This window comes from Agelaius phoeniceus, chromosome 1, assembly GCF_051311805.1.
Source record: "Agelaius phoeniceus isolate bAgePho1 chromosome 1, bAgePho1.hap1, whole genome shotgun sequence".
Lineage (NCBI taxonomy): Eukaryota > Metazoa > Chordata > Aves > Passeriformes > Icteridae > Agelaius > Agelaius phoeniceus.
Window position 1 is genome coordinate 114,884,711 of NC_135265.1, and position 13,669 is coordinate 114,898,379.

Below are 13,669 nucleotides of genomic sequence, written 5' to 3' on the forward strand. Positions count from 1 at the left end.
ACCATGGAAATATTAGCATAATATAAGCAGCTAGAGTAGTGACAATTTCAGAATTAGACATAGCTGTATCTCACCATGGCAAGTATTCTAAGTCTCTATTAAGTAGATTCCATAGCTGTCCTACATAGTCCATAGAGCAAGGCAGGAGTCTCCTGAGGGAAATTCAGAGAAGCCCAAGATTGGTCAAAACCTGTCATATATTTCTTCACTGATAATATGAAGAGTGAGAGAAGTCTTGCATCCTTGTTATGCACCTTGATTAATGTCTGAATATAGCTGTGTAAAAGCAATTTCCTTCCTTGGTTTCCCACACACAGACATAGTCCTCAAAAATCTGAGTACAGATTTGATAATAATTTCATGTCTATGGTTATTAATACTCAATGCTGTATCTATTGAAAATAATTTTTGGTATGGGTGTATAATAAATCCAGAATTAATATGAAAAGTAAGCAGAGAGCCTATGAAGAATGGGTAAATAAAAGACAAATCAGCAAAGAGCAATATACCTTAGGGGTCAGAAACTATATGGATACAATGGAATTTACTAAATTTCAAGCTAAATCAGATTTTGTAAAAGAAATAAAAGAAACAGTAATGGTTTAATGGTTCTTAAACCCTTTATTCATTAAAAGACCCTTCAAAGATGAGTAACTATTCAGGAACAATAGAGTGCAGACTGAAGATTGTAATTCCTAAACAAATAGAATACTTGTCTCTTTTCTCATTAAGGAGCCATAATGTTAGCCAGGGAAGCCAAAAGCACAATTAATAATGGGGTGAGCTTAGCGGAAATCAGAAAATCTGAAACACGAATAGAACTTTGAGCTCCATTTACTCAAACAGTGACAATCAGGGTAGTTGTTAATGCAGTGCAGATCTAATAGCAAGGATTTAAAACAATTTTATGAAGACTTAACAAACATAATGCCTCCATCTAAAGAGTAGAAAGCATGATGTAGGTGAATACAGACCTAGTAATTGTTCAGATGAAAATCTTTATAACACAGATTTCTGTGGCAAGCAGCTTGTATACAATTAGGTGTAAACTCAACTTTGCTATTGGAGCTCTCAATTCTGATACATGGTCCCAATTTCAATTGTTTTGGGGTTTTTTTAAGAATTAGGAATTAAGTAGCAGCTAAGGGTCCAAAAACTGTATTTGATCTGTATTGCCATCTTTTGTAATGATTTCTGCTACACAAATTCATCAGCAGGAGGACTATGAGAAATACCTGGGTTTGTTATAAGATCACAGGATAATTTTGAGGCAGTACTGTGACATGGCTATAGGGTTACTGTGACCCCACAGTGTGTGTAGGCATTATTAATGAAAATCAAAGTAAATTACTGGCTTTACAGAGAAACCTTGATATTTCACCAGCAATGCTGTGTGTAATTGTGGCCACCTCTGTCCAGAAGGACTGGATCAAGCTGGAATAGTTGTAAAGAAGATATGATGACGGAGAAAATGGCAACTCTTTGTTGTGAAAGGGTAATGAAAAAAAGTGACAGATTCAGAATAGCTAATGAAATGCTCAAAATGGACACAGTAGTGATCTGTCAAATTAATGGTGGCTTACACATCAAGAAGGGAAGAGAGTTATTTAAGCTAACAATTTGTCATAAAAATAAATGGGTTTCAGCTGTCCACTAATGCCTTTACAGGAGAATGAAAATATTTCTGAGAAAGAAACAAAGAAAGATTAGATTTTTAGCACTGCACTCTGTTTTGGGTTGACCCTGGCTGGATGTCAGGTGCCCATCAAAGGCTGCTCATCCTTCTCCTCCTCAGCTGGACAGGTGAGGAAAAAAGCACAGCAAAAGGCTCATGAGTCAAGATAAGGACACTGAGAGATCACTCAGCAGTTACTGCTGTGGACCAAACAGACTTGACTAGGGGAAATTAGCTTAATATATTACCAATTAAATTAGAGCAGGATAATGCGAACTAAACCCAAATCTAAAAACGCCTTTTCTCCTTCTTCCTGGGCTAAACTTTACTCCCAATTTTCTCTACCTCCCCCTGTGCAGCAGGACAGGAAATGAAGCTTGCAGTCAATTTATCATGCTGTCTCTATTGCTCCTTCCTCTTCCACTCCAGCATGGGGTGACAAGAGATAGTCCTCCCCAAACTTCTCCAAAGTGAGGCCTTCCAATGGGCTGCAGTTCTTCCTGAACTGCTCCAGCATGGGCTTCTTCCATAGGGTGTAGTCCTTGAGGAGTAGACGTGCTCCAGCACAGGCTCTCTCCACGGGGCCGTAAGGTCCTGCTGGGAGTCTGCTCCATTGCAGGCTCCCACGAGGTCACATCTTCCTTTGGACATCCACCTGCTCCATCATGGGATCCCCCAGGGACTGTAGATGGATCTCTGGTCCACTGTGAACTTCCATGGGACACAGGGACACAGCTGCTTCATAATGGTCTTCACCATGGGCTGCAGGGGAATCTCTGCTCACCCTCTTTCTGCAATGACCTTGAGGAACTGCAGAATTGTTTCTCTTGCATTTTCCTTCTCTTCTCCAGTTCCGATTGTGCAAGTCTTTCCATCCCACTTTTTTCAATACCTTATCCCAGAGGTGCTCTCACCATCACTGATGGCTCAGCCTTGGCCAGGTCTGTCTTGGAGCAAGCAGGCATTGGCTCTGCTGCTCAGGGGGAGCTTCCAATGGCTTCTCACAAAAGCCATCCCTGAAGCCCCTCTTCTACCAAATGAGGCCCCGCAAACCCAATACACTGCTTTATACTTAACTAAGGAGAAGGAAGCTGCTTTTAAATTGAATTTTAACAAATTTATCAGAAATGATACTATTTAATTTATGTGCTATAGCAGTTTATGGCACTGTACCATCCAACTGACATAATCCTGGTATGAAATCTATATATTCCTGGACTGGAATGTATAGATTCCAGATATCTATATATTGATAGTTTAAGGCCAAGTATTACAGTACTAAAGGGGTAAAATATCCTAGATTATGTCACATGGGATGTGATAAGTTTTCATTTGATTTCCATTTTTTCACAGATATCATTGGTTCCATTTAAATTTAATGTTCATAGGCAAGAAAATAGATTTAGGATTATTCATGAAGTCGTAACACTGAAGTTATTTTAGACGATTTTACAGATGGTGAGTGCTAAATTTTTATGTCAACAAGTGCAGGATTTATGGCACAGATCCTCACCTGATCTAAAGCAATAAAGCTTTATTTGCATTAGTTATGGTAGGAGACAAAGACTTTCCTGTTGTGGTTAGGAAGATGAGGTGACTGAACATTCTGAAGCTGAGGTAGGAAGCTGGAGTTTATGGATATAAACTCCAGGAGTCTCTGATTCCATTACTCAAAGTAAAACAACCTGTTTTACAAAATAGCTATTTGAAATTATCAGATACATACTTTGTCTCAATTTGCAGAAACAAAACTAAGCCATGTTATTAAAAAATTCTGCTCAATTCTGCAGTAGCCTGCGTGACCAAAAATTCTGATTTTCAGTTTTTTTAAAATCGAAACCAAGACTTTGATAACCCTGAATTTTCCATATATGCTATTAACATGAATTAAAATATTAAACCTAGCTAAATCAGTGACATTTTTTGGATGAAGTTTCTGATCTTCAAAACTGTCTTGTTGATTGAAATTTTAACCAAATTTCTGTTTCACATAAAGTTGCCAAAGTTACTTAGGAGCCTACCTGACACCAGACTGCAGTCTTTCTGAGCCTTCAGGGATCTGTCAATTCATCTCCAATGCTTAAGTGACTAAATGCTTAAAAAAAAACCTAGCAAAAATTCTCCTGGAGTCTTTCCTGAGTCCCTAAAGTAGAACAAATCTATGTGATACTATATAGGACTATTTTTAATCTCTCAGCAAACATTATTTCTTCACAGAAGAAATGGATAAAGTTTTTTACTTTGCTGTCATGATAATTGTGGTGAGGTGTGATAAAATATTCCTTTTCAAGCACTGAACCAGTTTATCTCACCACCATATTCTTATGGTATGTATGGAGCATATTTTAACGTGTTCATTTAAGTAAATCCCAAAAAAGTTAAAATGAAAATATTCCCTGACCAAAGGCAAACCTTTGATCAGGGAATCTTTTTACAAGATACAGTAGTATCTTGTAAAAAATATACTGGTGGTGACTAGTGATTTAAAATCATCAGGAGATATTTATAAGGGGCAGGGGAAGAAATCAACAGGTTGTCATGGCTCTTCACAAGTCTCTGATGTGGAACTCACAGTCTCATCTGCACGTTGCTCTTGGACTGGCCCATCTCTAAAGTATCAGCCACCACTGTGAAAGGACTGATGTCCAAGTTTGCTTTTCACTAAATCAATAATAGGGAGTTAACCTGCCATGTGCCAGTATTGGAGCTCAGTACAAAGGTGGGAATGGGTTGCTAGTCCCTCACTAACTCAGCCTCTTACAAACTGATGTATTATTTTGGATATTCAGCAAACCCTTTAATTTTTTTCTGCTGTTTTATTTCAATAGGGATTTGGGATATCCACGTCACAACTAGTGATATTTCTTCTAGTTCCACGAATCCTAAAATGTCTTTAACTGTATGTGGTGAAAAAGGAACTTGGACTTCAGTCACATTCCCCAAAGGATCCCTTAAAAAAGAGCAGATTTATGAGACTTCTATTGAACTAAGTAAGAAATTTAATACTATATTCAAAGTTCGCCTAGAAATTGAAGAAGCTGGAGCAGGAGAGACTTGGCATTGCCGTGAGGTAAAAACTAAAACCTAAAGCAATTATTTATTGTGTCTCTATTGTATATATTTTTTTTTTTGCTTTCCATATTCTATTGTTAATTCTTCCATTTTTCAGTCCTGTCTGAGATTACTAAATTTTTAATTTACAGAAGCTGCGGCAGTTGTAGAGTGCTAACTTCAGAGACTGCTTAAAACACTAGGATAGCTATGGATAATAAAAATCTTGTGATCCTGGATGGTTTTCTGGATAGCCATATATACAGATGTGCTATCATCTTTAACATATCAGTGATGTCTTTTCAGAACTGTACTCACTGGCATACATTGCAGTATTTACATAACTCTAAATTGGCTGTTACATGTTGTAGAGTCAGTGATCCATGGCAAATAATTAAGTCAGACACTAGAAATGCATTTTGATGAAACTATCTGCCTTTTAAGTTGGCATGTGAAAAAAAGAAGTGAATAGCAAAAGTGACAATCTTTCTTCTGATATCCAGCTAAAACCTGACATCACACTGAAATTGCAGCGGCATTTCTCTATACGAAAAAATATCTTCATCTTCTTCTGCTGGAAAAATAAAAACAATTCTAAAGGAAGGATTAATCTTCTTTAAAATTGCAGACATGCTTTTTGTCCATTAATGTTTCTATTTTGTTCTTATTAAAAACTGGAGAAAAAATAATTTTCCTTTTCAATACATGGTATTACTGAGCTGAACTCCCTGACATTTAAATGGTAGGCAGGTTGTTAATTTCATCTTCATAGCCAGATGAAATAGTCATCCAACAAATCTATCAAAATTAAGACTGCTTCTGGAGTATTGTAGGAGACAGTAAATCACAGCAAAAATTTCACAACAGAAACCTGGCAGTTGAAAACAGTGACATATATTAGTCTGCTGTATTTCATGAGCTCAGAACAATCACTGAAAGCTCAGTTTAAAAGAAATCAGCAAATTTATATAAATAAGGAAAAGATGCACCCTTACCTTAGGTAGGAAGAGGTAGAGAAAGAAATTATAAATTTCCCTAATTTGGGATACATGTCAATTATGTGGGTTTTAGGGAGACATTTCCTCTTATTCCATAGTTTTTATAGCAGGACTGGCTGAATCTTTGTATAAAATAACTAGGTTGGTATAGGAGGTTATGGATAATATCTGTTATTAAAGACAGCTTAGCAGTGTATTTACACTGCTGGTTAGAATCACCATGGTCATTTCTGTGCTATTTTGTTTTGATTTTACAAGATTGTAATTCCAGGGAGTCTGAGATTTCTGACTTCTATCAAAAGTAAATGCAGCTGTAGTTGGTTGAATTCCATATTTAGATTCAGACTTCATTCTTATAGCCATAACTACAAAATAATAATCCTGATTTTTTGAGGAAATTGAAATAATTAGAAAATAATGGCTAGAACAAAATTAATTAAGGTATGCCTTATTTCTGCAGCATGTAATAGCTAATATCTTCATTCTTGCTTCTTTCACTTCTTGAAGAAATAAAACACAGTAAATGAAATCAGAGTTTCAATAAACTGTTCAGGGATATAGATATTATTATGAAAGGAAAATTGTGCTAGCATTATACTTCACAGTGCATTTTAAAAACTCTTTTCAGTTTGTCTGTCATAATGAAAAATACTAAGAGTCTTTTGAAGACAAAACAATGCTACCATCTCCCAGTGACAATTCCCAACCAAAGCTGGTTTTGCTTACTGGCTTAAAGGTTTGGACTTTTTACTGAATTAGGTCACAAAGAATTGAAATGAGTGAATTATAGGTGCCCTTTTTAATGCAGGGTTACTTTCTACAAAGTACGTTCAAATATGTTCTCTGGTCTGAGTTTAAATAGTTTAGAAAATGGGAATTTATGTCAGTGGATCTGGTAGTACCATACTGTAAGATATCTCATTATTAAAACATGTTTTCTTATGGAAAGAATAAGCTTCTTAGCTCAGGATCACCATTTTCTTAGTTTATACACAGAATTTCATAGAGATTGAAATTAGTATCAAACTCTATATATTCAAGTGATACATATGTACTGATATATAGATATAGATATATATACAAGTCAGCAGGCATTCTTAATTTCTGTATTTCAGTTTTTTCCAGAAACATTTCTTTTTCTTTCTCCTGTTACTTAGAATAAGAAAACATTCTGCACTGAAAAATATTGTGGCATATTGACATTTCTCACAAGCTGAAATGTGCCCATATCAACACTTCTTTTTCTTCCATATGCTGGATGAATAGGTTACATAAAGGAAACTTTTTGAACAATTTCAAATATTTTTTTTCCTTCACTGCAGTCTGCAGCAGTAATGTTGACAACACTTTAATTACCTTTAATTGGGAAAGATATTTATTCCTTCTCATTTGAAAGGCTGTTTTCAAAAGCATTTTAGAAAAATTTATTTCCTCTTATTTTTAAATTTTAAAATGATGTGTCATAGCTGTTTAATAGTTTGTCTTTAGCTGTATTTTCCATTAGAGCGCAACAGATTCCAAAGTTATTTCTTTTTATTTCTTTGATAAGGTAAAGCTTCAACACAGAGAAACTAAAAATGTTCTAGAATTCCCATTTTGTCATAACTTTGTCGATGAAGAGGGAGGAAGAGTGACTGAGCTTCCAGTTCTCACAGCTGGGTCTCCTTTTCCAGCAGGTTTATCACAAATTTGAAACACTGGGAAAGATTTGGTCAGTGATGATGTCCAATTTTCAGAGAAGTCCAAAGGTTTTTGCAGATATTTTCTGTTAATTTCCATCATGGCTAGGTCCAGTCCAGTGTTTAAAACCAATATCTTACACCCTAAAACTGAGCATTGTGCACTCAAGTCTGATTGGTATCAGTTTGTGACACATAAAAGAGCAAGCATATGGCACTGAAACTCCTAAAAGGGTTTTGAACAGTGCTCAGAGTTTAGCTTTTTCTCAATAATATGATCTGGTTCACTCACAGGCTGAGCAAGGGAAACACAGAGGAGATAACTCTTCTACTGTAATTTCAGGCAAGAAGGAGCTCTATGCCTCCCTCCATCCCAAGCAGATCTCTTGTTGTTTGTGTTCCTAGAATTGCAGGCTTTCTTTTCCTGTGACCTAGCAGTTGCATGTCATCCAACTCCAACAGAGTTGTGCCTTGGTCCCCTCAAGACTGGATATGTTTGTTTGTTTGTTCTGTGTTTTTTATGAAGTTCTATAACCAAAGTTAGAGAAGAATGGAAGAACTCTTATCCTAAATGAATATTCTGCCATGATAATATCATAGGCTACTCCAGAAGTAAAGGGTTTAGATCAAGCACAGAAGTAATCTGCATATTCTTGCCTGTTTTGCTGTGCTTTTAAAGTTAGTATCAAACAAAGCACTTAGACAGAAGCTTCTTAAATGTGAATTTGAGAAAGTATTGATGGGAAATTCATTGAAAAAACTCTTTGTTTATAAATACTTCTTAGATTTATTTCTTTATGGAAGAACAGAGATATTTAAATCTTTAAAAATGCTGCTCCTTTTTCTGAGGAGCATTTAATGTGAGGAAAGGTACTTTTTCTTTACCTCTCCCTACATTTTTTTTCTACTTTTGAATTGAATGTTTTGGGGGATGTGATCTCTTTCTTATTTTAGGGACCACATCACCAGAGTGTTATGCATTTCTCTGGGAGTACAAACAGGTATTTTACATAAGCAGCCCTTCAAGGAGTGCTAGGCTGAAAGGTTGTGTGTTCACACTGTGTGTTCTCTCACATGTCATCTCCTCTCCTGAGGCCAATACTTCCAACTGGTGCAGTGCAGAGTGAACAGCCACTGACTGGACCATGATCCAGAGGAAATACAAAAGCTGCTTTCTTCCTGACAGGATCCAGCTCCATTTGAACTCAAAGAGGCTCTGAGCATAGATGCACTTGTTCAGTGATTTAGTATCATCCATGGACTAGAAAATTTTTCATTGGAGTGTCATGCATTTAAATGCATGCAAGAGGTGATAAGAGTATTATTTACATGCTTTTACACCAACTTGTTATGTGTTTATTTTTTTTCCCTTCTGCCTGTGTTTCAGGCCCACTCAAATTATTTAGCTTATTATTCTTCATAATAGTTGCTCTTAAATTCTAATTACAATGAATCTATGTGCTTTCACAAGCATTACACTGTATTTTGGTCCTCTGATCACTCCAGATAGGATGAAAAATGAAAATATAATAGAAGCAATTCATTAAATAGCATATATTTTAACTGGTTTAGGTTTGGTAAACCTTTGCTCTCTTTCTCCCCACAGTGAAAATCTATGTTCTCTACATCACCACGGGAGCTATTCCTGGGTCAGGAACAGATGCAGATGTGTACATCATGCTGCAAGGCTCCTTGGGAGATACTGGCAGAAGAAAGTTAATTAGAAAAGGACATGAAAATTTCGCTAAAGGAAAGGTATACTTATAAGTTCTGCAGGATCTTTTTCACTTTTAGAACCCAGTCCAATCACTGTGGATTTAGTGGGAATAGGGAAGTCTACAAAGTCCAGTTTACAGCACACTGTGATTAAGTGTTTGTCTATCAATATCTCAACCTTATGTGTGAAATACCAATCCTTATGCAGCTGATGCTAGCAACACTGACAGCTGATAAAGTGGCTATATCAAGTGCTTTCATATTCAATTTTACATTCAAATTTTAATACCTCTTTTCTGCCCACGCCGCTCTTCAGACCATGGCACCTTTCCCTGATTTTTACTGTCTACCCCTCAATCTGGCACTTGGTCTCTCTCCAGACTGTCAGACACTATTGTGCATAGTTTTCATGGGCATACCAGGAAGGCCCTTCACTCACTGTGCAGGAGTGAGTCTTGTAGCTCACAGACATAGTCAAAGTCCAATATTGCTGCCAGAGATGCATTTCCTTGGGGCATTGTCAGTATAAGCAGAAATTGGAGGGAATTTAGGTACTGAATGTGCTGCAGAAGCATGGGTAGATTTACAGAAAAGTGCATGTCTTTGACATAAAACCTTGTGCCCATCAGAAGTTCTGGACAGAGGGAGTGAAATTTTCAGCTGAAAAAAATCACTAGATATTTTGAACGTGGAATAAACAAATTGCTTGTACTTATTCTGGCTCTTTTTTGGAAACAAATTTGAGGACTGAAACAATTTTTTAAGTACTCCAAAACAAATATCTGTTACAGAAGACTTGTGTTGGAATAGTTGAAGTTTAGAAAAAAAATCCACCAATGTCTTGCAACCAGTAAGTTATTTTAATCTGTGTTGGCTGCCAAGAAAATGAGAGGTTTCTTCAAGGGTGCAAGTTTCCAAATCAGCCTAGACTGATAGCCAAAGCAGACATGGTATGTGTGATTAGGAGGGGCTCAGCTCCTAACTACCCCTAGCCTCATCAATTCAGTGTCAATTGAAAGTGTGTATTATATTTCTGGATTTCAGCTACTTGAAATACTTATTCATAAGAAAAGTTGGAGAGTTTAAATCTTTGTTATTTAAGGGATTAAATACTGTGGATGAGGCTACTCAGTTTTGATAAAGTCACATTTGTCTTCCCTAATGCTGAAGTTCAGGTTATGGGTAAGCTGATTTAACTGAGTTTTAGAGCTGCAGTCCTTTTGTCTTCATGAAGTAAAGTTAGTTGAATATAAGTTTTACTAGGTTCCTCCTTAAATCATAGTCCCACAAGTGAGTAGTCTGATTTCTAGACTGGTAGTTTTTAATGAAGAGGGACCATGGATGTACATCTAGAAATGTTGACTAAGAAAGCAGAAGTGAACCACAAAGATTTATAACCTGAAGGGTAGTTTTATGGTATTAGCATCTACTTTGGTTTAGCTCAGAATTTTTCTCTCTTACAGAGTAAGATGCAGATCTGGCATGTAGCCATCTCATCATTATTTATTTGACATTTTATAGGAGCAGTGTGTGAATATAACACAGTAGCCTTATATTTCTAAATGTAGATATCAGCACAGGAGGATTTTAGGGCTCTAAAAAGAAATTGCTTGTAGATAAGTAATAGAGAAACACATAAAAGTCTTGATTCACTCATTGTTCAGTGAAAATGAAGGTATTTGGTTAATTGAAAAGTAAAAAATTATTCTGCAAGAAAGGCTCATGCCTATGTAGCAGTATTTTTTCATTATATGTTTTGGAAGTTTCCCAATGTTTTCTTCCCTTTAAAAGTAATCTCCAAAAAGACTCTCAAGTGTAGAATGTCTCTTTCTACACCAGCCCAATCACATATTGTGCCAAGCACCCCTGCAGTCAGAGATTCTGCACTTGGTGGTATAGGGGATTTGGAGTATAACAGGCAGAATTTGCATTTGGAATCTTAACAGTTGTTCTGACATTTTAAAATGTGCTTTTCCTTGCAATAATTTTTCCCCTGACTATACTGTAACAGCTAGTGAACTGGAACAGTGTTTCTGTTCAAAATCATATCAAAATATAGTGTTAGTCTCACAGAATGTCAGGGCTGTTACAAGCAACAGTTTAGCTATGCAGAAGTACATAGAAATGTTTAAATATTCAGCAAAATTTGCAGTGGATTGGAGATATTCTTCTCTCATTTAACATGTTTTTTATTTTCATGAGCTAAGTTACATGATAGTAAAAGAGTGAATTATCATCTTATATCTGAAAAGTTTCTTTGTGCCTTTCCAAAGTCCTTACACCTGTGAGACCATCAGAGAACTTGTAGGTAAAGTAATGTGCATGATATTATTAATTCACCAGTAAGGCCCTGCAGGTCACCCCTGAGAGGGCAGCGCTGTTGCCATTGAGAGCTGAGATTCTGGTGATCTGCTCATACTAATGAGTGTGAGGACTTGCCCTGCAAGATCCATAGTCTTTCAAATTGCTGTGACATTGATGCCTTGTTTGATGTTCTCCTAAAAGCTGTGAGGACAGACAACGCAATCTCAGCACACATCTTCAAGCAGTTCAGCTTTCCTGAAAACCTAACAGTATTTATTCATGATTCATGAGTCAGTTTAAGCCTGATTGATGTTACCTGCTTATGAGCATTTTCTTGAACCAGGTATACTCAGTTCAGACATTCTGTGAAAACCAGGGCCCAGTTGTGTAAAATACTTACAGTATCTCCATGTTGCTTCTGACACGCAATGTTTTTTCAGCAAATGTCATTCTTGATGCTTCTTTATATGGCCTTTGATAGACTTGCTGTATGCTCTGTCATCTGGCTGTGAGTTATCCAAAAATTTCCTCTGTGAGAATGTGGGTTTTTTTAAGATCAGTCCCATCAAAACCAGTAAAGTACACTGAATATGTTATGACTGATATTTAAGTATTTTAATCTAGGTTTTATGAAATTGGCCAGTATTTTAAGTATTCCACTTTATAGAAGCACTAAATTCTCAGACAATTTTTGCTTCATTCTGTTAGTATTTGAAAAGATATATTCTTTATCCTGCCCTATATTTAGACATCAACTGCTCAGGTTGGTGCCATGGTAACTGCAGCACATACAAAAATTTTCAGTGAGAGGTGACTGTTGGTGCTCAGTTTCAGTACTCACAGATTAAGCACTGACAATTTAAAAAAACCAAAAAACCAAACTTCAGCAAAAAGTCAATGTGTGCCAGGATACACAAAGAGTCAGAACGTGAGGCAGTGTCCTGAGGTCACAAGTAGGAAGCCAGTGAAGTCCACATCCCACCACACTGACAGTGCTGCTATTTTGTGACTGCACATAAACCTTCTCTTATGGAAAGCATGCCTGACATAATGATTAAATAGGTGCCAAATGTCATTGATCCAAATGTATTAATCACAGTGGCAGGCTGTTGGCCAAGTTACTGTTATACAGAAATGAACACTAAATCAATCTGATCATCATAGAATCACAGAATTGTTTAGGTTGGAAGAGACCTTTAAGATCAAGTCCAGCCATTGACCCAGCACTTCTGTCCACCACTGAACCATGTCCCTGGCTACATGTTTCCTTGGGCAGCCTGTTCTAATTCTTGACAACAATTTAATTGAAGAAATTTTTTCATATAGCCATTCTAAACCTCCCCTGGTGCAACTCAAAGTCATTTCCTCTTATGCTGTGGCTTGTTATCTGGGAGAAGAGACCAACCCCAATCTGGTTGCAACCAATCTCCCCCCTGAGCCTCCCTCCTTTCAGGCAGTTAGAGAAAGCAATCAGGTCATCCTGAGCCTCCTTTTCTCCAGGCTAAACACCCCCAGTTCTATCAGCTGCTCCTCTTAGGATTTCTGCTCCAGACCCTTCACCAGCTTTGTTGCCATTCTCTGGATACACTCCAGCACCTCAATGTCTATCTTGTAGAGAGGGGTTCAAAACTGAACACAGAATTCAAGGTGTGGCCTCATCAGTGTGGAGTACAGGGGGACAATCATTGCCCTGGTCCTGCTGGCCAGCCTATCTCTGATACATGCCAGGATGCCTTTGGCTGCCTTGGCCACCTGGGCACACACTGCCTCATGTTCAGCAGCTGTCAACCAGAGTCTCCAGGTCCTTGGTGGTTTTCCAGCCACTCTTGCCCAGTCCTGTAGCATTGCATGGGGTTTTGAGACCCAAGTGCAAGACCTGGCACTTGGTCTCACTGTACGTCATGCAGTTGGCCTTGGCCCTTGGATCCAGCCTGTCCGGATCCCTTTGCAGAGCCTTTCTGCCCTCCAGCAGATCAACACTCTCACCCAACTTGGTGGTGTCTGCAAACTGACTGAGAGTGCCCTTGATCCCCTCATCGAAATTCTCAATAAACATATTAAACAGGACTGGAGCCAGTGCTGAGCCCTGGGGAGCACCAGTAGAGACCAGCCACCTGCTGGATTTAACTCCATTCACCATCACTCTCTAGGCCTGGCCATCCAGTCGGGTTTTATCCAGAGAAGAGTGCACTCATTGAAGCCATGAGCGACACTTTCTCCAGGACAATGTTGTGGGAAATTGTATC

The 13,669-nt window shown here is 37.6% G+C and overlaps 1 protein-coding gene across 1 annotated transcript in view; it reads left to right on the forward strand.

The window, feature by feature from the left end:
* RP1 (RP1 axonemal microtubule associated) overlaps nt 1–13,669 on the forward strand; it is a 165,645-nt gene that overhangs the window by 127,075 nt on the left and 24,901 nt on the right. The window contains exons 44-46 of the mRNA XM_077191277.1: nt 4,504–4,745; nt 7,274–7,400; nt 9,010–9,158. Of these exons, the coding sequence (XP_077047392.1) occupies nt 4,504–4,745; nt 7,274–7,400; nt 9,010–9,158 (518 nt within the window). The remainder of the gene's footprint in view (nt 1–4,503; nt 4,746–7,273; nt 7,401–9,009; nt 9,159–13,669) is intronic.